The 24,960-nt window shown below is 41.4% G+C and overlaps 3 protein-coding genes across 9 annotated transcripts in view; 2 read left to right on the top strand and 1 right to left on the bottom strand.

Moving 5' to 3' along the window:
• Positions 1 to 23: 23 nt before the first annotated feature.
• Positions 24 to 3,468, top strand: LOC139102998 (zinc finger protein 64). Of its 2 annotated transcripts, XM_070657294.1 has the most exons (7): positions 24 to 744; positions 864 to 968; positions 1,046 to 1,251; positions 1,339 to 1,514; positions 1,597 to 2,049; positions 2,109 to 2,315; positions 2,399 to 3,468. In XM_070657294.1, exons 1-7 carry the CDS (start codon positions 181 to 183, stop codon positions 2,815 to 2,817), a joined length of 2,130 nt encoding a protein of 709 aa, XP_070513395.1. In that variant the 5' UTR covers positions 24 to 180; the 3' UTR covers positions 2,818 to 3,468. The 2 variants fall into 2 exon arrangements, with proteins under 2 accessions (XP_070513395.1, XP_070513396.1); XM_070657295.1 differs by lacking the exon at positions 864 to 968.
• Positions 2,217 to 24,960, bottom strand: part of Tgs1 (Trimethylguanosine synthase 1) — a 48,115-nt gene continuing 25,371 nt past the window's right edge. The window contains exons 1-9 of one of the 5 annotated variants that reach the window (XM_070657292.1): positions 8,418 to 8,718; positions 7,863 to 7,998; positions 7,302 to 7,599; positions 5,725 to 7,186; positions 5,400 to 5,646; positions 4,757 to 5,036; positions 4,557 to 4,688; positions 4,198 to 4,496; positions 2,217 to 2,237 (exon numbers count right to left, since the gene is read on the bottom strand). In XM_070657292.1, coding sequence (XP_070513393.1) covers positions 2,232 to 2,237; positions 4,198 to 4,496; positions 4,557 to 4,688; positions 4,757 to 5,036; positions 5,400 to 5,646; positions 5,725 to 7,186; positions 7,302 to 7,599; positions 7,863 to 7,998; positions 8,418 to 8,524 — 2,967 coding nt within the window. In that variant the 5' untranslated portion in view covers positions 8,525 to 8,718 and the 3' untranslated portion in view covers positions 2,217 to 2,231. Of the gene's footprint in view, positions 2,238 to 3,400; positions 3,933 to 3,974; positions 4,497 to 4,556; positions 4,689 to 4,756; positions 5,037 to 5,399; positions 5,647 to 5,724; positions 7,187 to 7,301; positions 7,600 to 7,862; positions 7,999 to 8,417; positions 8,720 to 24,960 lie in introns of those variants that run through there. The other 4 variants (XM_070657290.1, XM_070657291.1, XM_070657289.1 and 1 more) reach the window with 4 other exon arrangements.
• Positions 10,090 to 19,527, top strand: LOC139102470 (uncharacterized). 2 transcript variants are annotated; one of them, XM_070656367.1, is made up of 4 exons: positions 10,090 to 11,202; positions 13,931 to 14,237; positions 16,370 to 16,447; positions 16,961 to 19,527. In XM_070656367.1, the coding sequence occupies exons 2-4, from the start codon at positions 14,082 to 14,084 to the stop codon at positions 18,023 to 18,025; spliced, it is 1,299 nt and encodes a 432-aa protein (XP_070512468.1). In that variant the 5' UTR covers positions 10,090 to 11,202; positions 13,931 to 14,081; the 3' UTR covers positions 18,026 to 19,527. The 2 variants fall into 2 exon arrangements, with proteins under 2 accessions (XP_070512468.1, XP_070512469.1); XM_070656368.1 differs by lacking the exon at positions 13,931 to 14,237 and having other exon boundaries at positions 10,091 to 11,202.

The raw sequence follows: 24,960 nt of genomic DNA on the forward strand, positions 1-24,960 counted from the left end.
TTGCAAATACATAGTACATTTTTGGATGCTTACATATATCTCGCCATAAATATAATTAACGAATATTGAAACGTATATGCACAATTTATAGGTTTTATATTAATGTTTCAGCAAAAACTGTTTAAAATTTAAACCTAAGTTTTGCAAATTTGTGTTAACCTTTAATTAAATTATTCGGCAATGAGTGAAGAAACCAATGCAGATGTATCCTATTTGAGCTGTGATATAAACGGCACGAGATATATTTACAAACTCGCGCCGTCGTCAATGAACGTTACGAAAGACTCGGGTGAAGAAGAAAATGCACTTGATACTGTCAAAGAAACCGATCTGGACAGTGGAGAAGAACCGATTTCATTAGTGTGTTTGAATGGACAGGTATACGCAATTAAGAATGGAGTGCTCGAAGAATTGGATACCAATCAATGTGTGGAACGGATAAATGGCCATGAAAAGACACTTTTAATATCGAAAAACGTGGAAAATAATGAAAACGACGACTACATAAACAATGAGAGTGTAGCAATTGAAAGCCCATACAATCAGTCTGATGAAAAATACCAAGTCCCCACAGAAGAAGCAGAGAAAGAACTTGTTGCTAAGGACGACAATATTAACATCAATGACTTTGTGGAAGTTGTGACTGCTTTCAAATGCAAGATGTGTACCTATCTGTCTCAAGACAAAATACAATTGTTAAGCCACATTCAAAAACTGCATTTAAATTCTGCTGTTGATATTAAAGTAAGTAGCAATCCACATCCCAACTGTAGTTCACAATTTTAATTAAAGTTACTGTATTTTGCTTAGCAGAAGCTTATAATGCAATATAAAAATTGGCTTACTTTTATTATTATATATAGCCAAAGGAAGAATCTAAAATGGATGAAGTAAGAATAGTTTATATGTGTGCCGAGTGTTCCAACTGCTTCCATTCTTTTGAGGACTGTAGAGAACACATGATTAATGTAATCATTTTAAATGTAATTTTTTGAAAGATAGGCTACTCTTGTTTAAACAGTATTTTATAATATATTTTTCTTAGGACCATCAGTTGACAGATGTTGCAAGTGATGAAGCTGGAAAAGAAAATTTAACAGATTTGACAAATCCTGGCTTCAAGGATGAACATGGGAGTGAACATGTTGAAAGCAATGAAGTGGAAAAAAGTCCAGTAAAAATCGCAAAGACTTTAAATTCGGAATACATGCGTAATAGAAATATGATAGAAACAACAGAGAGAAGTGTAAAGTATGTAATTGAAAAACAAAAAAATGTATCTCATAAAGAAACTTTTTTTTTCATATGTGTATTTAAATAATGTGTAATTTTTGTTAGGTGTTCTTATCAGGGCTGCCCATACAAATTCGTCTCGGAAGAAGTTATGCAGCAACATATTCTTTGCCATATGGAATCTGATACTGCAACAACATTTAAATGCACTGTATGTAGAGATATGAAATTTTCAAAGTGGCGCCAATGTAGCTTGCATTTATGGAAAAAGCATCAAATAGGTTCGTAAATATAAAATAAATAACATAAAAAAAAAAAAAATGGAACAAGAAATCACATTTTTACGCATTTAATTTTATGTAGATATAGGTTTGTTCACCTGTAAAATTTGTGAGGCCTATAAAAGTGCTACTATGGTGAAACTCTTAACACATATGAGAGTACACAGTGATAGTCGTGACTACAAATGTCCCGATTGCAACAAATGTTTCAAACAAGCTAGCCAATTACGTAATCATCGTGTAATGCATTTAGATCGCAAGACGTTAGAAGTAACTCGATGGTACACTTCTAAAAAATGCGATATGTGCGGTAAAACTTATGCAAACTCGAAATGTTTAAAAAATCATATTCAAGCTGTACATTCTAAGCTACGTCCGTATGTTTGTAACGTTTGCGGTCATGCCAGCGCCAGAAAGGCAATGTTACAAATGCATTTACGTCAACACACGGGAGATAAACCCTTCAGCTGCGAGATTTGCGAATACAAAACTGGAGATCATAATACTTTACGACGGCATATTATGCAACACACAGGTGAGTGTTATATTTAAAATTATAAATTATGAAAAAGTTAATTAATTTTTTTACCTTAGGATTTCGACCATACAAGTGTCCACATTGCTCATATACTGCGATACAGAGTAGTAGTTATAAAAATCATTTGAAATCAAGACATCCTTTACTGTCTGGTTTATTTACATGTGATCTGTGTCCTTTTAAAACTGTAAAAAACGAAAGTTACATCCAGCATTTAGGGGATCATGAAAAAGGTTTAATAAAATCAAATGTACAAAAAAAAGGTAACGTTAAATGTCATTGAACTGCTCGTATCTAACTTAGTAGATATATTTATTTAAATTTTTTCACTATTTTTTACACACAGATAGCGAGAATGTCGAAGTCTTTCCCGGTAATATTGCGGCAGCACAATTAGTTTACAGCTGCTTAGGTGCCTTTTCGAAAGATGGGGATACATTAGAAGCTAATTTGATGTCTTCCTCAACGTCTGCTGATGGCACTTCACAAACAATCACAATACAAATACCATCGAAACATCTTCAGGGTTCGTTATCGACAAGAGAAAGTTTAAACAAAAATGATTCTATTGAGCAAGAGGATGACGAGACGATGCATTGTTTCTTAAAAATTCCTAGAGAAGAGGAAGAAAGTATAGACACTGGTGGCATAACAATACCTGCAGAACCTGAAGAAAGGAGTATTAGGACTATTGATATTGAAGAGACAAACATAACTAGTGATATCGAAGAAACAAATGTAACGAGTATTGATATCGATTCGTGAGATTATGGAAATTATATATAAAGTGATAATTAATGTTGCATAATAAAATGTCCTGCTATACAGATTCGAAAGAAAAATAATGTTATAATATTGTAGACTGAAAGACAGACAAGGCGTTTGCTACAGCGACAGCGGTTAGCGTACGCAATCCTAGTGTGAAGCTTGTATGAAACTCAACGTACATCTCGCTAGGGTTACATACACTAGTCACCATCGCCGCAGCAAACACCATATCTATCTTTTAGTGTACATTATAAAGACACGATAATAAAGAAAAACTAGTCATAGGTTATTTAATTATTCATCAATAAAATTATTACGATAAAATAAAAATATCTTAAGAGAGAAATACGTAGAAATTTGTTAATGTGATATTAATTTTGGATATAGAAATATTATGGAAGTTTTTTAATTTAGATTATAAAATTAATTTAAAATAAATTGTTATAAAGAACTTTGTACATTTATCATAATTTTTTTATAAAAAGGAGAAATAATCTCCATCGTGAATTACTGTTATACAATTTATGAACTTGCTCAGCATTATATATAATTTATGATACGAAAATTATTTCAAATCACCTGTTTTTCAAAAACTTTATTTTTCCATAATATTCGGTTTCTTGTTTCACTTTGCAATAAACATTGCAAGTACAATTTGTGACAAATCAAAAGAAAATTTTTTTTAACACATTATTCCATTATTAAAAAATTGTATTTAAAATCTTAAATAATAAAATTTTGGATATATGTAAGAAATATTCTCTTAGATATATTTATTAATAATTAAAAATTATATATGTATTATATGGAAGAACATTAATAAAAAAAAAAAAAAATGCAATAAAATTTGGAAGTTTTAAAACGTAAATTACACATTATCCTTCCAAGTATCTCACAGTACAGTTAAAATACTGTTAACTAAAAAAAAAAAAAAAAATTTTGGTTTTGACAAGCAAGTAGAAAAAAATATCGACTAAAATTAAATCTCTTTTTCTTCACTTAAATTACGTTCTGGCCAATTCACCATAGTAAGCTGTACAAGCGGTAAACTTTCCATTGAAGATGTTTTGTTGCATTTCCACTTTATCATATCTGCCAGCTAACATGGTAATCTATAATTAAATTCATACGTAATTAATTATATACAAATATTAGTTATGATAAAACTATGATTAATAAAACATTTTATTGTTGCATCCATTCCTGCTCAACGCAAAGTCGATGTTATTTTATTCCGAGCGTCGAGTGCGAAATTTCTGAGTTGCGAACGTGTATGAGCGTGTATGCGTTTTCGGGGTCACAAGAGAGAACGACCGGACAAGAATGCGTCATCCGAATGTAAGCGAAATAATATCTATTTAAAAATAAATTGATTACCTGCAGAGGGTCTGAATTTCTAGGGAGATAATAGGCCACATGTTGTGTGATTCTTCTTGCAATATCGAATATATATTTTCCACCAAAAGGAGGCATCATACTTTCGAGATCAAATACTCTTCTCTTTATGTAATCAGGACCGCCCCAAGGAGGACTCAAAAACACGACGTCTGCAGATAACTGTGGTGCTAATTGCAGAAAATCTCCAGTAATAAATTCTATCCTATCCTCCACACCATAAATGCCTGCATTATGTCGTGCAATCTTGATTTTATTAGGATCAATGTCTATGGCAATCACTGTAAAATACAATTAGTAAATATCTTTTTGCTCAGATGTTTTTTTTATAACAAACATACCCCTTTCACATGTAAATGCAAATTGAATAGAGTTGCTGCCAGCACCACAAAATGCATCTATAATTGTGTCACACCTACATCTTTCTGCTATATCCTTTGCTATTTCTTCTGGTGTTACAGAAAACCAGCTCTCTGCAAAAAATACACTATTTATAATATATACAAAAAAATTCACCATTTTAAAACGTGCACTTGCATACCTCGATCCAATTTGATTCCATCTTCATATCTGCTGAAGAGACCAAATCGTTTGACATAGTATTTCCATAATCTGTAATCATTAGCTATTTCTTTCGGAAGAATTTTATTTAACCTTTTAAATTGCTTCCTTCTTTTCTTTCTTTGCATCATCTTTACGCTATCTTCGTCGTCAGAACTCGATGTAAATGCAGCTTGTGTTTTTGTGTAGGAACCTTTATCGTTAGACACATCAGTTTCTACCGATATCGATGCTGAATCACATGATAAATACTTGTTTGTCTATAATCAAAGACAACGGTGCATTAATTATGACGAAAGAGCGAGCAAAACAAGAAAAAACAAGTAAAACAAAAAAAAATAACAGTAAAAACTTTCGTTCTTCCGTTCTCGCTTTGATAAAAACTACGCACGTGCATGCACTGGAAAACAAAACATCTGATATTTTTGTCTCGAGCGCCTCTAGTAGTAGAGATCTCAATTACATAGCCACGATTTAGCTTTCACAAAGCGTAAGTATATACTTTTTTTCCTCTTGTTATGTCAGAATTATGTTTCTAATAATATATTTGACAATTCGTGAAATCGTCAGTTTTCTAAATAATTACCGAATAAATTTAAATATTTTAAATAAAAAAATGTTACCTTATTTGTGTATTTGACGATCGTTTCTGTATCATCAAGTGTAGTTTTATATTTAGTTTTCAATCGTTTAAGTTCAGCCATTAATTGGAAACTTTGCCGTCTGATATTTCGTTTCCGATATACAACTTCACCTTGTAATTTTCTTTGGCTTTTATTTTCAATTAAATTGGCATAACCCATTAATGAAAAAGCTTTTTTCACAGTTTCTAAACCATCTTCATTATCATCACAATCATCCTCCTCGTGGCTAAAAACAATTAATAAACTAATTAATTTTATTTATTATACTTTAATTTTTTACATTATTAATTTTATTTTGTATTACCTTTGTCTGTAAATTTCTTTAAGCTCCTCATGAAATTCATCTCCATCAGAAGACTTTTGTTGATGACTATTGAAATTACTACTGGAAGCCATTGTTTCGACTTTAGTTTCAATAACCATCGGATCTTGAGCACAAGTTTCTTGCATTTCGCACATTTCGCTCTCTTCAATAACATTAGCTGGTTTATTTTCTTCTGCTTTTATTGTTAAATTCTTCATAAGCATACCCACGGAATCCATAATCAATCTCTTTGTCTTCAGCTTGGATTTTGAATTCGATGTGCTGCTTTTCCGCGAATTTTTATTTCCTGAATTTCCTTTATTTGATGTTAAATCAATTTGCACAGGATCTATATTTTTGTTTTTTTGATCTTCGTGAATATCAATCTTTATAAACTCTACGTCCTTTTCATCTTCTAGACACCGCATCGTTACTTCCTCATCTTGATGAAACATAATCGAATCGTTATGCGTTTCATTTAACGTGTTAAAATATGATTGATTAAGGTCTATATTGTGCTCTTTTTTATAATTTGCTATAAATAATTCGTACTGCCTTTGATATTGCGTCTCAAAATTCTCTTTCCATAGATGCTGCCAATATTTGTCGTTATCTTCGACCGAAAATTCGTTTTCTTGATCGGAACTACTAGTCATACTACTTTCTATGGAACTTGTAACGGAAGTTATGAGACTAGATGAATGAACAGAATTGGAATCGCAACTGGAACTAGTTAATGTCATTTTGGTAACATTAGTCATGGAATCTGAGGTTGCGTTCGTTTTCGTTACTGAGCCATTAACGGAATCACATCGAGTTAATAATCTCTCGTCTTCTGCATTAGACTGATGATTATAATTTTCTTCTACACTAATTGGGCTTAAAGGATTCCAACCCTCGCCTTCTTCCAACGATATTTCGAAACCGAGAATTTTTTTCCTATTGTCGCCTGCGTCTTTATCATTAACTTCCTGTTTGCTTGTTTGTTCAAAAGAGAAGCTGGTATTCGAAGAAGACATCGCTGTTGGCTTTAGTTCGCTGTCGGTTGAATAACTCTTATTGAAAATTCCTGTAAAGTTAGAACGTACAAGTTCGCAATTCTTATGCGCTTGAGATGGAAAACATGTATTTTGCTCATATTTTTCTACGACTACTTCATTCATAATCTCTGCATCCTGTGGTTTTTCGTTTTCTATTGTGCGTGTATTATTTTGAAAATAATCAGGATTGATATAGTCCGCATATTTTTCAATCCAGGATGCCCAAATTAATTGTTCTCCTTGTTTAGTCCAAAACTTCTCCCATGCTATGTCCATTGCACTCTTATTACTGCCATAATCTGCAGAATAAGGATAAGCGTAAGAGTTAAAATCATACTGTGTAATGAGATCTTTGTTGTGTCCTTCGGTATTTAATACAGTGGTACCGTCTAATGAATTATGTACCATTGAGTCCTTGTTACCTAGTACAAAAAATATAAAATCATCAACGTAACATTTGTTTTAATTTAATATAAATTATATTTTAATATACTATCGATTACAATATACTACGACTCTTAACAAAAACAAAATTACCTGATATACTTTTATACTCAGTCAACATATCTACATTTTCATAATTATTTTCAACTTCAGTTTCTATAGTTTGAAAAGTTTTTCCGTAAGATGCTACAAGATTTTGTATACTTTTTGCCTCGTGCTGATCATGATATTCGGATAAGTCTGCACCAGAATCTGACTGGTGCAAACCTAACTTTTGAGTCAAGGAATGTGCAGTGGGCCAATGAGCCGAATCTCGTACAGAATCATGTTCGTCCGTGGAGTAGTTATTATCCGTATGAGAAGCGCTGCAATAACAGCTTACTGGTTCTTCCTACATCAAAGAATCAACAGTTAATTTAATGTAATAAAAATTACTTTACAATTAAATACACATTTTACATAAAAAAATTGTATTATTTTATATAATATTGTTGCACTCTCGCTTGCAAGTCGCGCACACGTCTAGACTTATTTTTCACGTCCATAATTTCGAAATTGAGTGCAAGCGCGACGACTGAAATTAGGAGTAAGTAGACGTGTGCGCGACTTACGAGAAAGAGTGCAATATATTACTAAATTGCAAAGGTATCATACATCATGTTTTTCTACGGATTGGGTCTCTATTCCGGTTCCCTTGCAAAGATCTGGCATTTCTCCCACATAATCTCCATCGGCATCTTCCCCTTCGCTGGCATCTTCCGAAGCTAAGACAGCATAAACTTCAGGATTCCTAAAAAAAAAAAATAAATGTTAGTGTTAAAATTAATTTTAAGTAATAAATTATTAAAAATTTTATTCTTTTAAAGAAAAATTTAATAAATTCTGCTGATCTCAACAAAGTAAGTACGGCAAATGATTCAAATTAAAAACTACTTATAATTAATTCCAGAATTTTATTTAACTTGTCGAGTCGTCATAATGAATTACGAAAACATCAAAAAGTATACCGTTACGATCTACTCGCTGGGTGAGCGGATGTCAAGGTTAAATCATGCTTCGTGTCGACGCTGATCAATAAACGAGTTATTTCTTTACGGAATTTTCACACGCCTGGCGAATGATCGATGTACGCCGGACGTTTTATGCTTAATGATCGGCGGGAGGATTCGTAAAGGAGGCGGGAGAATGCGGTCGACGGGGTACGCTTACCGGATAAATATTCGGCTACAAAGACAGTAAATGTAATCATCGGAATCGGAGGTTTCCCGATCCGCGATGTAAATCTCGGCTAGGGGCTCCCAGAAATTGTCGCACATCCCGGAGGCGGCGGAGTCCTCTGTCTACTGCGTTATCGTTGATCGTCACAAATGCGACATGCCTCACGCCCGAATTTCACGACCACTGCCACGCAAAAACAATCTGCCAGTCTGCTTGACGATGCAGCATCGCGAGGAGATCCTGGTAGGCCTACCAGAGTCAAAGCCACATTCATACGGACATACAAAGAACTCGCACCGTTAGAGACTTACGTTGGCTGGAGACTGCTGCCATCTCGGGCGCAACTAATTTTCATCGCGCTTCATTTCGATCCTTTCCAACCAAGATGATTTTTTTTTTTTTTTTTTATAAATCAACACAAAATTAAATGTTTGCATCTATGTAAGGTGTTACATATATCGTTATACATATAATATATTTTTTAATTTTCTAAAAATGTAATATAATAGTATTTCAGAATATCTTATTAATAAAAATAATTACTGTACTAAAAATCTTTTCATATAATACACGAAACTAATTTCTACTCGAAAATTAAATTACGTTTACGTAAATCTGCACGCGAAGTGATTGCAAATTGAATTATGCGAAATCGAAATTAATGTATTTGGTACAGCTTACGAAAGAGATACCCGACAAGTGGTGCCATCCGCGGGATGCTGCAAAATCTCGCGTACACGAACAGAGCAATGGCGTAGGCGGTGGTTCGTGTGATAAATTAATTTTTATCACTTCGTGGGTGGCGGCTCTTACTATTGGTCGCCGATTAGGTACCTCCTACTTCGCAACGGGGTCCTCTCCGGCAATATTCCACGTTGTTAGAGAACGGCGTGTTATTTGTCCCGTCTTAAGATGAAGCAAGATGAACGATTGCGTCGCAAAGATTCGCGACGCGGTTGACACAACAGCAAAACGCACGTTTCGTTATCTCGCGAATAACTTCTCCGCTGGTTTTCTCTGCGAGTCGCGCATAAATCTGCTCGCGCGATTTGCTATATGAATTTTTTGCGATTAATCGACGTCGAATTCAAACGTGTTTAAAACAAAACCAGCATGCAAAAGAATTAAGTTTCTATTATTTTAATAAAAAGAGCGCATTTCTTCGGAAAAAACAATAAAAAAAAATATTTCCATGAGCAAGCGCAATCCGTCTTATACACGGATTGAAATCGCTGACACAAACATTGAAATCACCTAAACTACGCCTTTCCGCGCGTCTTCTGCAAGCTCTTTTTTTTCCAATTCTTATATTATTGTATAATAAATTCAGTTGTGTTTTTTAATTAAAAGAAAAAGAAAAAAAACCCCTTGTGACTATTACCATGAACAAAAGATAAAACATTAATCAAATATCTCAAATTACTATTAATTAAAGTCTACGAATAAAACCCACGATTTTTGGAGAATCACGGCATTATAGAACAGAACGGAGTTCTGTGCCACAAATCTACATAAAATACCGCTGAACGGGGAGGGCTGTCGCATCGGACCTGGGGAGAGGCATCGTGCATACGTGTGTCGTCTCCTCGGCCGCGGGAGAATCGTGGCTCCTCGCGAGAGAAGCAGGTTGCAGCCGGATGGCGAGGAAGAGAGACGAATGCAAGGCGGATGGACGGCGAGGGACAAAGTACGAAACGAAACAGCTGGAATGACGGAGAGGAACGAGCGCGCGAACGAGCGAGAGGGAAACAGCTGAGCCGCGTTGCCTCCAACACGGCGCGGCGCGGCGCGGAGACGGATGCTGCGGCGAGGCAGATCGAGAGGGAGAAGAAGGAGATGGGGGAAGATCACGAGAGATAGACAGACAGAGGGAACGAGATGGTCGCTAGCGGGAAAGACGGCAGCGAGAGAGAGAGATCGGCTCGACGAGGAGCGAGGAAGACGATGGAGCATGTAGTCGCGAGAAGGCCGCGGTAGTCTTTCTCGGCTGGCCAGGTGAGATAAGGACGAGGCAGACAAACGGACTGACGAAGGTGCCTAAGGTAGGGATACTCAGTCTCGCGGCCACGTGCTACACGAGCGCACGCCCCGAGCCGGCCGGCGGTCAAGCCAGCCAGCCACGACGCCGTCCACTTCTTCGTGTTCATATCATCTCGCGCTTTTCCGTTCCTCCCATCCGTTTATCTGTCCTATCTGCCGGCCTTGTCCGTCCGTTTGTCCGCCCGTCCGTTCCGCTCGTCCGTCTTTCATGTTTGACGGAAACCGTCGAAGAGTAAAGCGCGATGTAGTTTAATTCTAAACGCGATCAAGCACGCGATCGGTGTGGTTCTCCAGCATGCTGCAAAAACGTCGGTCGCCTAGTGATTTAACAGAGATATCGGAAAGACCCTCGGCCGCTGGATGTGATTCGCGCAAAGGGTGATACATCCTCATACTGTGATTCTCACCGACGAATAATCGCGTTTTTCTTCCTGAAGAAGAGAAAATTTATACTTCGACACATGTGTATATTTAGGTAAATATCGGATTGGTGTAATCGCAACGAGAACGATCACGTACTGTTTGGCAAAATGCAGTATGTGGACGAAGAACGTGCGTCGGTGTGTGCTTCTTGTGCTGAATAAAAGCGAGCGGTAATAACGTGTGTTGTCACGACGGACTGACGTGCGTCCGTAGGTGCAACGGTGCCAAAAATTGGGAAAGGGTTTGATACGGTAGTGTACCGAGAGAAAGAGGAATAAACGGAAAAGTGTCTCTCGGCAAAAACTTGTCACAGGTACATACATCCATATATCTAAATTTATACATATCGTTTCAAATTTGCCAATGTAGAGGCGAATAAACATCCGAAAAACTTCTAAATCGGTGTTGTGAAATAGGTATAATAAATTTACGCGACTCGATAAGTGGTCCCAATGGACCGTCGCACAAACTTTCACAGATTATTGTGTTATATCTTACGAGAATCGGCAAATAGCGAGATTTTTTATTTCTCGAGTATGGGAAAAAAAAGATTTAAATGCGTTTTGTATATTTCACTGAAGTGCCGGTGAAATAATGAATTCGAAATGCTTGATTTTAATCGGACAATTTCGATCGGTAGGCGCTTCAACGTTAAGATTTATCAAGTTCTTTTTTTTCTTTTTAAATTGCAAATTGATTTAAGATATTTTTTTATTTAAACTTTTGCCGAAGTAAAAAAAGCAACTACATATGCTAATTTACTTTTTATTGAGCGCTTTGATTTCAAAGTTTCGGATGTTTACGTATGTTAAAAAAATATTAAAGTAACGCCGACAGTTCTAATAATATTAATCCGAAGCAGAGCGGAACGTCGTTTCGTACGTCAAATGCTAAAAGCTCGCCGATTGACGCCGCCTTTGCGGCAAACAGGTCGCAGCAATGTGTGCGGCGTCATTATCTTTCGCGGGCGTACCGCTGATTACGCTTTAATACCCTAATTATTTCAGAGATTAATCTCACAATCGATATTGCGATCCGCGCGGCTTTGCACAATAAAACTATTCGCGCTGATCGATCACGCAATCATTTATTAACGAACGAATAAAAGGTGCAACGTGTGTGTGTGTAACATGCACGCGTGCGCGTGCTCACGTTCGTATCGCATCGAGTGATTTTTTTTTTCCCTCCGATTCTTCAAGGATGGTGTCGCGATACGTGTAAATACCGTGACGTGGGATCGCGGCGCGATGACAGCTGAAACACATCGGCGATGACGGCGCGGCGGTAATAATCTCAGGTGCGAAACGTGAGAACGGCGTCCTTCAGCGTCGGCTAATGAAACACGCTCGTGGACGCAGCTCAAAAAATAGGAAAAAAAAAAAAATCTGATGGCACCGATATGATCGGCGCCGTTACAATTGCGCTACCACCGACTGGCCGCGCGCTTTAATCTGTGAAAACAAGGATTTATCGAAGCTGGGGCGCGCGGCGAGGCGGCGATGTATTCAACGGAACCGGTCTTCCGCAAGCATGCACGGCTGTTAATTAATTTGTCATTAGTCAGGCGAGGAAAGATGAGAGGCGCGCAATAAAATTTATCGATGGCCGCGGCGTCGTGCGACCGCGGGCTGCCTCCCTCTTTGTCGCGAGGACAATCGATTACGCCGATTTTAATGTGCGCACCGGCAAGTAGTAACGCGCTTGTCGAATCGCTCACAAAAGCGATCGTTTAGTTCATCGTGATGATTTATCTGTATGAGAGATTACAAAACGTTTGAAAATTGCGAGGCGGCGCGGTGCAAACTGTAGGACGTACAATCATTGAATGTCCAAAAGCCATAATTCTTTATATGAATTACTGCTGAAAGTGAAAATGCAGAAAAATCCCAATTATTTTAACGGCAAACGTAATTTTACACATTAATACGCCATCGTAACTTATAATCGCGTTACGGTTCAAGTCTAGTGGAACTTAAAATTCAACTTGCGTGCTTCAATTATAACCCATGAATACTAGAAATCTCGCATAGTTTTTATTGTTATATATTCGCGCGTATAGGCGGTCGTGTTGCAAGTGTACGTCAATATTACTTGGCGATCGCATAGATTAACCCGACTCAACGGCGCCAATTACCGTGCTCTTAATCGTGGCTTTGTGATCGGCCAGCGAAATCTCGCGAGTATCCTCAATTAACATTTACTTTCAAATTGCATCTCGGAACTGGATTAATTCCTCGAGCCGCCGATCGTTATTCCCCGAGCGCGTTGCGATCATTCCATCGAGAATCTGAGATTTACTTCTCGAATTGTTTCGTGTAACGCGCGCATATACATTGATTTCATACGTGTTGGTGATGTATTTACGACACTTTGCCGTTTCATTTCGAGTTATGCGGCCGACGTAAGTTTCTCCCCGACGAATTGAAGCTGAGCATCGGTAATCGAAAGAATTGCACGCGCCGGTTGAGTTTCCCACGTGGTGCGCGGGTCGAAAATTAATACGTGGCAGCCTCGGTAATTAGCTCTCGTATTTATGCATCGCTTGCAAGGCGGTCCGCGTTAACATTGGTAATGGCGTTACACCGTTGTAAACACGACATGTTATCTCGAGCGATACGGAGCCTCGGGATCTCGGGAGGGACGTTCGCCGATCGCGATTTCGGCGGGCCGTGCTCTCTCGTTTCTGCATTCACGACCCGCCGCTCGTATTCTGGAATAATTATTGCACAACGGGCTGATATATGCCACCTCGCGCGCACGTTCGCCGTAAAAATGCCGCCTTGATAGTGGGAGATATCCATGCGTTTGGGTGTTCCGTTGCCGGGAGGGATACAAATATCTTGTTTCCTGCGGCAACATTCGACGAATAAACCGCTAAATCCGAATAAAATATTATGAACACGCGTGGCATGCAATAGGTAAAATATTTGAGATTTAATCGGAGGATGTCGTCGTTAATCATTTATATTTTATCGAAAGATTACTCTCGAGGGATAATAATTTTCTTTTTCTTTTTTTTTTCCCTTTCTTTCCTTTATCAGGCCGGAAGTCACGCGTCGCGTGAACGTTTCAGCGACAAGCACGGCGGCACGCGAAAAGCATACAAAATGTTGGCTCGCTACGTCAAGCGGAAAGAGGGTAGGTCGGGTCACGGGCCAGAACGGCTGACACCGAGGGATTAAAACGTGTCGAATGGATGTGGGCGATCTGTCGGGCCCGGCAGGATTGGTAGGGAGTGGATCCATCTCAATCGCGGGTGTTGGTATTATCGGCAACGCGACATCCGCCACCCCAGGGTGGTGGACGCCCACGTCGACGATCACATCGGCAGCGGCCAACACCGACGTGGTGAGTTTGCTATTTTTTTTCCCCCCCTTCTTCGATTAATAGCGCCTGCAAGTTTATTTCTTATCAAAATCGGACGGAGATGAATTTATCTCGCTGCATAAATGTATTTTGGTCAATTTACTTTAAACGCATTTTTTTTCTTTATAAAAAAAAAAAGATTGAACAAACTTGAATATTTATAATAATTGCATTAATGTCGTAAGGTTAATTGTAGATGAGAGAAATTAGCGTGTCACGTGGCATTTGCTGTAAATTACGGTCTTTCTTATTCAAATATGATATTTCTGTGGCATTTAGTGTGTGCTTAATTACGGATCTCGCGATTTACTTAAATTATAGTATCTTTCGCGAACTGATCGGGCTGGGAAGGCGTAGGGATCGCGTAGCTTGCGCTTGTTATCGTCGCTCGTTCAGCGCGGCTGATTGGTATTTACACGGGCCGGATTATTCTAAATCGTTAACCGAGGCTCGGAGTAACGGAATCGAGGGGAACGATGGGAATCCCGAAAGAGAAGAGAAACGCGTTGCTTGCGATGTAAAAAGGCCATCGGCATTATCGGTACGTTTCCCCTTTTCATCGAGCGCCGCTCGTGACGGCACTTAATGAGACGATTCTCGTGTGGGTCGTGGGTGGGCGACGGAAAGAGGATTTAGACGGTTGCTCGCCGTTCCGTGGTGACGTGGATTATCCGCAAAACGCGAGAAGAAACGGCACGGACTGGGAGGATAGCAGTGCGTTATTTAGTTTCGTCGATGTGTGGCGGTCTGCGACCGCGGGGGATTAGAACCGAGGTGACATAGCCGCGTCATCTGTTGGACGTTTAACCTTTTTTGCCTCCTACTCCGGCCCGCACGTCGTAAGCTTCTGCACACCGTCATTTCCGCGAGAAGTCATCATGCCCGTACCGCGCATACGTTCTCAGGTTAATGAGATCGAAAGTCGTTTTCGAATGCCTACGCGCCATCGCCGGTTCGGCGTCTCTACATTTGCGCTTCACCGACGAACGGCAGGAACCTCGTCGTTCGAGGAGGTTCTTGCGTAAGGTCACGATTCACTTTAATCATTCGCGCGAGAGGACAAACGGTAGCGTTTTCGCGCGGTGCCACGCGGTACCTTGCCGGCATCGGTTTTATGGTAAATACGTTTGGCGTCATCGCGTCGAAATGCACCGCAATGCAAGCGATCAATTTAATTCTCGTCGTGTTACGACAGCGCGGTGGCCGTTACTTTAGCACACTCTTTTCGTGTGGGAATCAGATCCGTGCGAGCCGCATCTTTCGCATCTTCACTCGCGCGCACAATCCACGCGTTCTCTTCTCTCCGACGGTCCTTTCTCGCGACGAGAGCCGCGGTGTCCGAGCCGCGAGGGAGCTGTGCGGTCTAGTAATGACTGGCTAACTAGGTTTTAATAGGAAGGCGATTTCTCGCGGCGAGAGAATAGACCCCTCGCTGATCCTCGCACGAACGAGGCAAGAAAGAGTCCTTCTCTCCCGCGCGACGTCACCGTCGAGGATCCTTCACGCGGAGCAGATGCGTACTCGCGCTGATTGGCGCGCACAATGTGCGTGCGAATCGACCGCGATTCCACTGTTCGACAACAGATTGTGGTCGAGGATATTAACGTGAGATTCGAACGCGCGATCATCTTTCGAATATCTACGCGATCTTGGATCTTAATTGACTAAAGATAGAAAAATTAATTATTTTAAAATTATATCACTAATTTTTCATTTAAAATAAAAATTCAAACTACTATTTAAACGATATAATGAGCAAAAAAAAAATATTAACTAATTTAAATTCTTGAATATTGTATAATTTAGATATGAAATTAATTTAACGTTTCGAAAATACTATTTCTAAATACATTATTTACTTGACGTATTTATTAAATTTTGCTTTTTATCAATTATGGTTTCATAGCGATACTTTGAAATGGGAAGCCCTGACCATAATTCTATCACAGTGCTCCTCGTTGTTCGGATCTCGCGTTTCGAGAGCATGCATTAGATCGAGAAACCCTTCCGTGATTGGCAGATATTGTACGAGGATCAGGCGCGATCGTCGGACGCGCGTTCTGAAACGTCCTCAGATCCCGAACGTAACCACATGTCGCATCTTTTTGTTGCAGATGAATCAGCTCTGCAGGGTTTGCGGAGAGCCGGCCGCGGGTTTTCACTTCGGGGCCTTCACGTGCGAAGGCTGCAAGGTCAGTATCTGCACGTCGTCATTCTTCCACGGCTATTCATCCGTATCATTATTCTCTAACAAAACGAAAAAGAATAGAGGAAAAAAAAGGGGGGAAAAAAAAAGATTTGTGATCGTTACGTTATCGCGACGCAAGACATTTATGTCGAAAATTATGTAAATCGCGTATAATCGCGCAAGAACAAAAAGAAATAACGGAAGATGTAATTTTATTTGTCATTTGGTAGCAGCGTAAAGATTTTTCGATAAAATTAAAGAATAACGATTTATTGTTAATTAAAAACTGTTCTATATTAATTAAAATTTACCGTTTTTTGTCTAAAGATTTAATTGTGTTTCGTGAGATGGATTAAAATTAGTAAAATTTTTACTGGCATATCGGGTAATTAAACATTGCAGTTATTTCAACGCGCGCGCTTTTCCTATATCGCGATCTTTAATAAAACAAACGCGCAAATCGTTAAATCGATTGCGAGTGACCAATGTGCGACCTATTTCACTTTCTGTTGCATAGTCATTCTTCGGGCGCACTTACAACAATCTGGGTAGCATTTCTGAATGCAAGAATGGCGGCGTCTGTGTGATCAACAAGAAGAATCGCACCGCCTGCAAGGCATGTCGACTTCGGAAGTGCTTGATGGTGGGCATGTCAAAATCTGGCTCTCGGTACGGCCGGCGCTCGAACTGGTTCAAGATACATTGCTTGCTACAAGAACAATCTCAGCAGGCGCAAAATCGCCTGATCAAAGATCCTAAGTCCGCGTACGAGAAGGCGTTCGGCTCGCTAGATGCTGCGAACAATAATAATAATAATAATACCGAGAACACGAGCAATACCAGCGCTAACAGCATCGTCGGCATCACCACGGCGACTACCACGGCGAACAGTTACCACCATCACCTACACCACCATCACCACCCGGATCGGTTGCCCAAGAGGGAGGACGGGGCGCTCAGGCCACCAGACATCCCGGTGCAGCTGAGATCACCCGACGTTCCGCCGCGAACTAGCCAGGAAGCGATTCTAAGGCCGGCCGATCTTCCAAGGACTCCGCACGAGATGCTAAGGCCTGAAGTTTCAAGGTTCCCTATGTGGAGAGGCCCGCCGTTGTTCCATCCGGCGCTCACGCACATGCAGCTGCTGAACGCGCCGTTCTTTCCGTTTCAGCAGCGATTCATCGTACCTTACGTGAACCAAGTGGGCCCGCCTCAGATGGCAACCAGCCTCTCGAGCACGTCCAGCGAGAGCGTCAGCCCGCGGTCGACTCCGTCGCCGACGAAGAGAAGCGAGGAGAACCGAGAGTGTCGCGAGATCGACCGCGAAATCGGTGAACGAGATCGACGTCCGAGAGCGGGTTCGATAGAGGTCGCGTACGACAAGAATTTAACGTTCTTGCGATCCCTCGGGCCGGAACAGGAAGAGCCGATGGATCTTAGCATGAAGGACATACGGACGGACGGGCAGGAAATGGACGCTGGCAGTGTAGAAGAAGACGAAGAGGAGAAATCGAGCAACAGTGAGGAAAACGAGCTCCAACAGGAGACCGGACCTCCTTTGGACCTTACCAGAAAGACATGACCTCGAATGCCAAATGGTGCTCACTAAGTGCTCAACAAGAACTCGATTCGATCGAGGGGGATCGTTATCGACGTCGCTCTGAATCGTGGATAAAAATGGAGCAATTTGTTGAAGAAGAAGATGACCGAAGTCCTTCCCCACGGCGGTAGGAAAGAAATAAACATTCGAAGGAAAAGAGAAATAGACGGGAAAACAGCACCGGACGAAGAAAAGTATGACGAAGGAGAAGAAACGTGCGAATCCACGCGTGATGCAGAGAGGGTAAGAGGAGGTACAGTTACATCGTAATAACGCGGCGAACGAGAAGCACGGCCTGGTGTCAAAGGTGCCTTGGCGCAAGAAACGAGGAGGCGACTCAGGGAGGAAGAGTAGCCGAATACGATTACGCTGGAACGACACGAGAGGGAAAAGCAGAAGGGGGAGAGAGCGCGGATCGACCTACGCTGAAGAAGTGCCGCGCGTAGCCAGCCGGCATAAACGGCTTTACGATCGGCGATCGTCTGATCGATGAAAATTGCTCAAGCCGCTCGGTATTAGCCGACACACAGTCCCTTTTGCCCGGTCGTATCTCGACGGCAGGTGCACATTGCGACGAAGCGATCAAGAATATATCGGCTCGCGATACATTCTCTTTCGTCGGTGAAACGTACGACGGACGCATCGTGCCTTTGCAAAGCTGGGGCGTCGAACTATGCGCGACTCGCGATTCCGCTATTCGTCACGAGTTTCATGCATTACCGCGGACGAGCACATTCGTCGCGTTTCGCATTCGTCATTCATCATTCACGCTGATTCCGCCAGCGGGACGATATATCGACGAAGCCGAAAGGGCGTAAAACACCACAGGTTTATTCATTCGCGGTCGCTCGCGTATAGAACTCCGCCAGCGCGGACCAAGACTTCGAGTCGCGAATCACGTTCGTATCGGTGAACCGGCGAATATCCATTGCGGATCACGAATCGCGCATATAGCAGCGGCAATCAGCGAACGATGCCTTAAAAAAAATATAAAATATTTAAAAAAAAAATAAATAAAAATAAAAATACAGCGATTAAACGTCGCTGGTGATAGTTTTAACGTTAAAAGATATGTAACCGTTTGCCGTGGCGTGGCGATTACGCACGGCGTGATGGCCAGTGAGTGCTTTCCGCATACAACTGAACGCGCCGATCAATCGTTCGGCAACGTTCGAAGCCTGGAACTCCGTTCGATCCAAGCACTCCCGTCGATTTACCGGAGAAGATCGACAGCGGTGCTACAAATCGGATGACGGCGATTCGGGCGCCGGATAAATTGTGATTCTGCGAATTCCAAGTGCTCTTAGTACGTAACTTATGTATATTTGTCGAAAGTCTCGTCGGACGAACAGAGATCATATCGAGCCCAAGCGTGGACGAAATCGTTTCAAAACGTTCTGATCGTGTCGACCGCCCGCGGGTGGAAACTGCGCTCAAGTATAAATAGAAAAAAAAAAAAAAAAAAAAAAAAAAAAAAAAAGAAAGCATGCAAGGGAAAGAGATACGCGAAAGATGCGGTTGCCACGATCGGACGAAACGCGCGAGATATGGGCACTGTTTGAGTGTCCGAGTTTCAAGTACGAAATGAAATAAAGAATATTGTATACCTGAATGTGTGTGACGCCTTGATCGCCGTTCATTAAATATCCCTCCACGATCATCGATCCCCGATCTCCGGTACGTTCCTAACGCGAGATGGTATTCGATTACTTTCGTCTCGCGCGTCTTTCACATTCCACGTCGCGCCGCCGTCGTCTACGCGCGCGTGTATAATATTATAACGCGCGCGCAAACGCGTATCATCGTATCTGCGATGTTATTTATCTAGCAATAAATTTGTCCGCCTTGATATACTACGCAAAACACGTTTTCCCGATAGTTTCACGCCGACGCGACGCGATGCCTCGGGAAGAATGATGCGATTCCCGTACCGAGTCGAGGACGTCGAAAACGCCTGACAATAAATTTTCTTAAAAGTTCAGCAATAAACACGCGAGTATATCGATCGTAAGGTTTCTCCCCCTAAGGTCGTTTGACCGGGTCAGCCGGCGCAGCGTTCCGCGCGTGGAAAAAGAAAAATAGGCACCGTAGAAGACGGCAAGGCGAAACAAACAGGCGGGCGACGTACCAGGAAGTGCGTACCTTCTCGCACGCGGAAGTTTTATTGCTAATTACGTTATACTCGTCGAAATCGAGGTGGTTTCCCGCCGGCGTGCAAAACTCCGCGCGCGCGCCGATTCGATAATTTATGAATATCCGCGTGGCTACGAGGATCTTCGACGTGCCGCAATCTTCGAGGAGAGATCACGGCCGGAATTCACGCTTTGCGACACGACCCGTCCGTAGAGATTTGTCTTAAAGGAAAGTTTTCGTCTGTTTTAGAACGCGACCTCCTTCGCGAGTGCGTCGACGCATTCTTCATCACCGGTGCTATTATTGGCGACTTTACGACGAGCCGTAACATGGCACCTTGTGTCTTATGAAGAAAACAAATATCGCAATTATCTATTAGAGATAACTTAAAATTTTTATACATCAATTTTATCGAAGGTATGCCGTTTCACGTGCTATACACTCGGCGCATTCAATTTCAGACAGCTATATACTGAACAATAACGTCCGCTGTATGCATTAATATCTATTTAATTTATGCATGGCCTCCGTAACTCGGCGAGTATTTGCAAAAGATACTTCTTCAAGTTAGACCAGAACGTAATGTCTGGCAACATGAATCGTACAACGCGAAACGTGCAAGTTCGCAAAATCGTGTTTGCAGCGAGCGCGAGCCCCGACACGAGATCTCTGTCAATATTCTCGCGAACAAAATGGCCTTCCTTGTGCTAAAGCTCTCAAATAGCGCTTCGTACATATTGCGAGCATGTTTTTGCATATATTCAGCGAAAGACCAGACGATTTATGTGTTTTCCGTCGCGCCGAATAATTAATACCAAATTCAACTTAACACGATCAGAAGAAAAAAAAGAAGAAAAAAACAGAAAAAAACGCACGATATCTAATCAAACCGTTCCAAAAATTATTTCCTCATTATCGAAGACGTAATAACTCTAATTATTTTTTTTTCTTGAAAAACGTGTTGTTCCTAAACGCAATATAACCGTTCGATTATCGCGCTTATGCTCCGGTTTAACGATAAATCGCGCAATGCGGGTGGCTGCTTTTAATTTAACGAGCACTTTTATTCTCATCTTGATTCCGAACATTTAACCTGCCCTTTAATTTCACCGCGCTATTACGGCACCGGGGCCCTGTTATACGCGATATTAAATAACGCAATAATTCGCGCGCGGCGGCAACAATTATTATCATTACGCATTTAATAACGGCCGATGGGTTGCGAGTTATCGTTAGCGCTTGATTCCCTTCTCGCGGCCACGCGAGAACGGAACGAGTGAGCCACGCTGGCAAAGGTTTCAACGGTAGTCGCTACTCGAGAGTCACGTTTCCGCATTTCGATCCCTCCGCAGGGCTTCCCTAACGACGGCCGCGCGAGTGACGCGCGAGTTGCGTGCGGTATTGACAGCGTGCTCCATGCGTCTACACTAATACGAGATATTCGCCTGCATACACTTGCGTACGCACGTTCAAACTCGTAACCTCGCGACTGTAAAATGCCAAGTGGATAAGACCACCGCTTGTTGACTGAGGCGAGACAAGAGAAGCCACTCGATGTCCATCTCACGGGCACTTCCTGCTGGGCCCAATTCAAATATTCTGTGAGACTAGACGTCGGCGTGCGCTGCGTAAAAACGCGATAAGAAACACGAGTATATCACGGAGATATATGTCACACGCGGCTGTTCCAAATTACTCAAAACATCATAATTATATTCCACGCTTCTCAACAGTCACAATTTATTATTTTTTTTTTTTAATTATACTTTTGATTAATTAAAAATTACTGACATCAGTAATAATAAAATAATACGCGGGCTGCATCTACACGACCGAAATTTGTCAAAGGCAATAAGAGTCATCGCATCGTCAGAAAATTTCTAATGGACACGAGCGCTCGACCGATTTGAAACGTACAGTATCAAAAAGCGTGCTGAGTACACATGTAAATCATTAATCACGTCTGACTGACATTGTCGAAGAATTCGATCATTTAATCATCTTGACACCTTGTCGAACGTAATATCCGAGGATATTCGTCAGTCAAGCGTCTCTAAAGCTGTATTAATTCTTGTACTGACATTTTTTTTCTTTTTTTTTTTATGAATTTTTGATTCTACTCACGTCGTGTGTTATTCATTTTATAATATCATTTCGTACGTCTTTCTTCATCTACTTTTCTGACGCTAATAATCATCACGTCTCTTCGCGATTTCAAAAAACGGCTGCTTTTTTTTAAATTACGTAATAGCATATAATAACAGTGCATTTTAACGCAACGGCGTATCGCAAGAATTGATATTAATGTCAACACCATTTTTATTTCCGCAAGCAAAATCATCCAAGTTTTACGCTCTCGGTATAAAGTTTTCCGCACCGCGGTTATTTAGCGTTGAATAATTTTATAACAATCTTTTACGCCGTATATCTTCTTAGTCATAAACGTTCTTCGAACGCGTTTTTGCAATGTGTTATTTATCCGGCGCCGATGCGCGCAACGACGGCATAAATTAACCTTCTATTTATCTATTAATCCATCTGTTTGTACGAGACATTTCCTTTCGTGTTAATCGAATAAGGCTGCCGTTTAATTACTCTTAAAGTCGCATTGTGAAACGTTCCGATACGTTCGCTACGCAAATTTCTTGTTTTAAATTCTAGGATTTCTTGCCACTTCAACCAGATATATCCTATGTACCTGCGAATATTTCTTAGCGGTATACGATTTTATTGCCGAGAACGACGACGTCCGACTCTATCGGACCGTCTCTTCCCATTCGCACCTGCCGAGCAATCGGGGTGTCACCGTGTCAAAATAGGTTCTGTCTCGAGGACACGTCTCGTGTCGCCAGACGACTAAAAATCACGACCACGTCATTGCGCGATTTTTTTTTCGGAAAAAAAAAAATAAAAATAAAAAAAAAAGAAAAAAAAGAAATCTTTATTCTACGCTTCTTAAAAATAAATTCCAAGAAAATGATAATAAAATAATCCAGATTTTACGTCTTGTCATAATAAAGTTTGCTCTCTCTCTATCTTTAAAAGCTCCACGAGCGAAAGTGCGGTGGAAAGAGCGTCAGAGACAGAAAAATGGGGTAACCAGCAGCGAGAAACAGACGAACGGACAGATATAAAGGGTGGGAGGGACGGAGTGACGAAGGAGAGAGCCCGGAAGAGAAGCAGGACCGGTTGTTCATTGACGGGGCGAAGGCCCGCTCATGAATGGTGGTGGACACTCGAGAGCCAAGAATAGGATTCACCTCCTGGCAGTCTCGAATTTTTCTGCATCGCGTTCATGAACTCGTGCCACGGCCGTGTCATGTCGCATCTCCGTCCTTCCTTCCTCTCTTCTCCTCGTTGCGCCACCAAGACGTAGCTGTAGTTCACGACGCTGATTAATGCGCGGATGCAGAGGACAATCTTGATCGAGTCCAGAAGCAATCAGGTTCGCCCCTTGCCTTAATTTCCGGCAGCATCGTCACGCGTTCAACAATTTACAATTGTTTTTCGTACAAAATTTCTTAAAGGAATTAGGAGGCTCTTCCTCGTCACTTTGAAATGGAAATATAATTTAAATAATAAAATTATGATTAATCCGTTACATGTTTTTTTGAGAGTCAAGCATTCGCGCCTTTCAATATTCAACAATGACGGCCGTGCCTTCGTAATTCGAGAGTCATTTATAACGGCAGTAGTCTGATGGAATACAACGTCTATGACGAGTAGCCATTAAAAGTATAATAAATTTCAGCAGAGGTGTATTTTATTTCAGTCAGCTCGCTCTGGCTAGACATGTTCAGCCTGACTTAATATTCAGCCCCGCGAAATTCCAACCATTTCAATTCACCCTCGATGTTTTTAATGGCTGAATGATGTCAGGGCCGTTGAAGGACATGTCGACTGATGATCCTCACAGCCTTGATAATCGCTCCGAATTCGCAAAGAATGTTGCGTTGTCGTTTATATAAAAAAAAAAAAAAAAAAAATATTAAGACAAACTTATGCATATTAAAAAATTATTAAAAAAATTATGCAGATTATTTGACAGTGAAGTAATACGGTGTACTGTACCGTCCTCTGACTTTTCACAGCGGAAGAATCTCAATGAACGACCAAGACTTTTTAATCTGTGAACAATAGAGCGTGCCGCGCACTAATGTCGCATATGCCAGGTAGGTAGATAGGCAGTCGGAGGACAAGAGGACCGAAGAAGAAGAAGAAGAAGAAGAAACCAAAGAACGGAAAGAAGAAGAAGTAAACGCAGGTCGTCGCTGGCGAAGGTAGCACGATACACACTAAGGTCGGCAGATGCGCGGCACGAGTGTAAGAGGGGCCATTACGCGCGAGTGCGTGAGGTAAAGAGGTTTACTACACCTGTGGCCTGTGGGCTTGGCCAAGCACGCGGGAGAGACGGAGAAGACACGGAAGAGAGAGCGGGAGAGAAAGCTGACCGCGAGAGGAGACAGAAGAGGAGCCAGCGCGGTAGGAGGCGAAGGGAACGAAGAGAGGTGAGAGCAACGAAGAAGAGGACGCGCTTAAGGTTGACAATCCGGGGTCACTGAGCGAAGCTATCCGTGCTCCCTCCGATTGGTTGCCGGGAAATTCATAATACGTTTTTCATATGTGCCGGAGGGTCCCGGCGTTCCACCGACCAGGGGTAGGGTCGAGAGTTGAGTCGACTCTCCGAGTCAAGACGAGTCGAGTCGAGCCGAGTCCGGTCGAGTCTCGAGCGTTTCGCTGGACGTTTACGAGCGTTTGACCCTAAGTGTACGGTGGGAGCGCGG

Source organism: Cardiocondyla obscurior, linkage group LG05 (genome assembly GCF_019399895.1).
Source record: "Cardiocondyla obscurior isolate alpha-2009 linkage group LG05, Cobs3.1, whole genome shotgun sequence".
NCBI classification, from domain to species: domain Eukaryota; kingdom Metazoa; phylum Arthropoda; class Insecta; order Hymenoptera; family Formicidae; genus Cardiocondyla; species Cardiocondyla obscurior.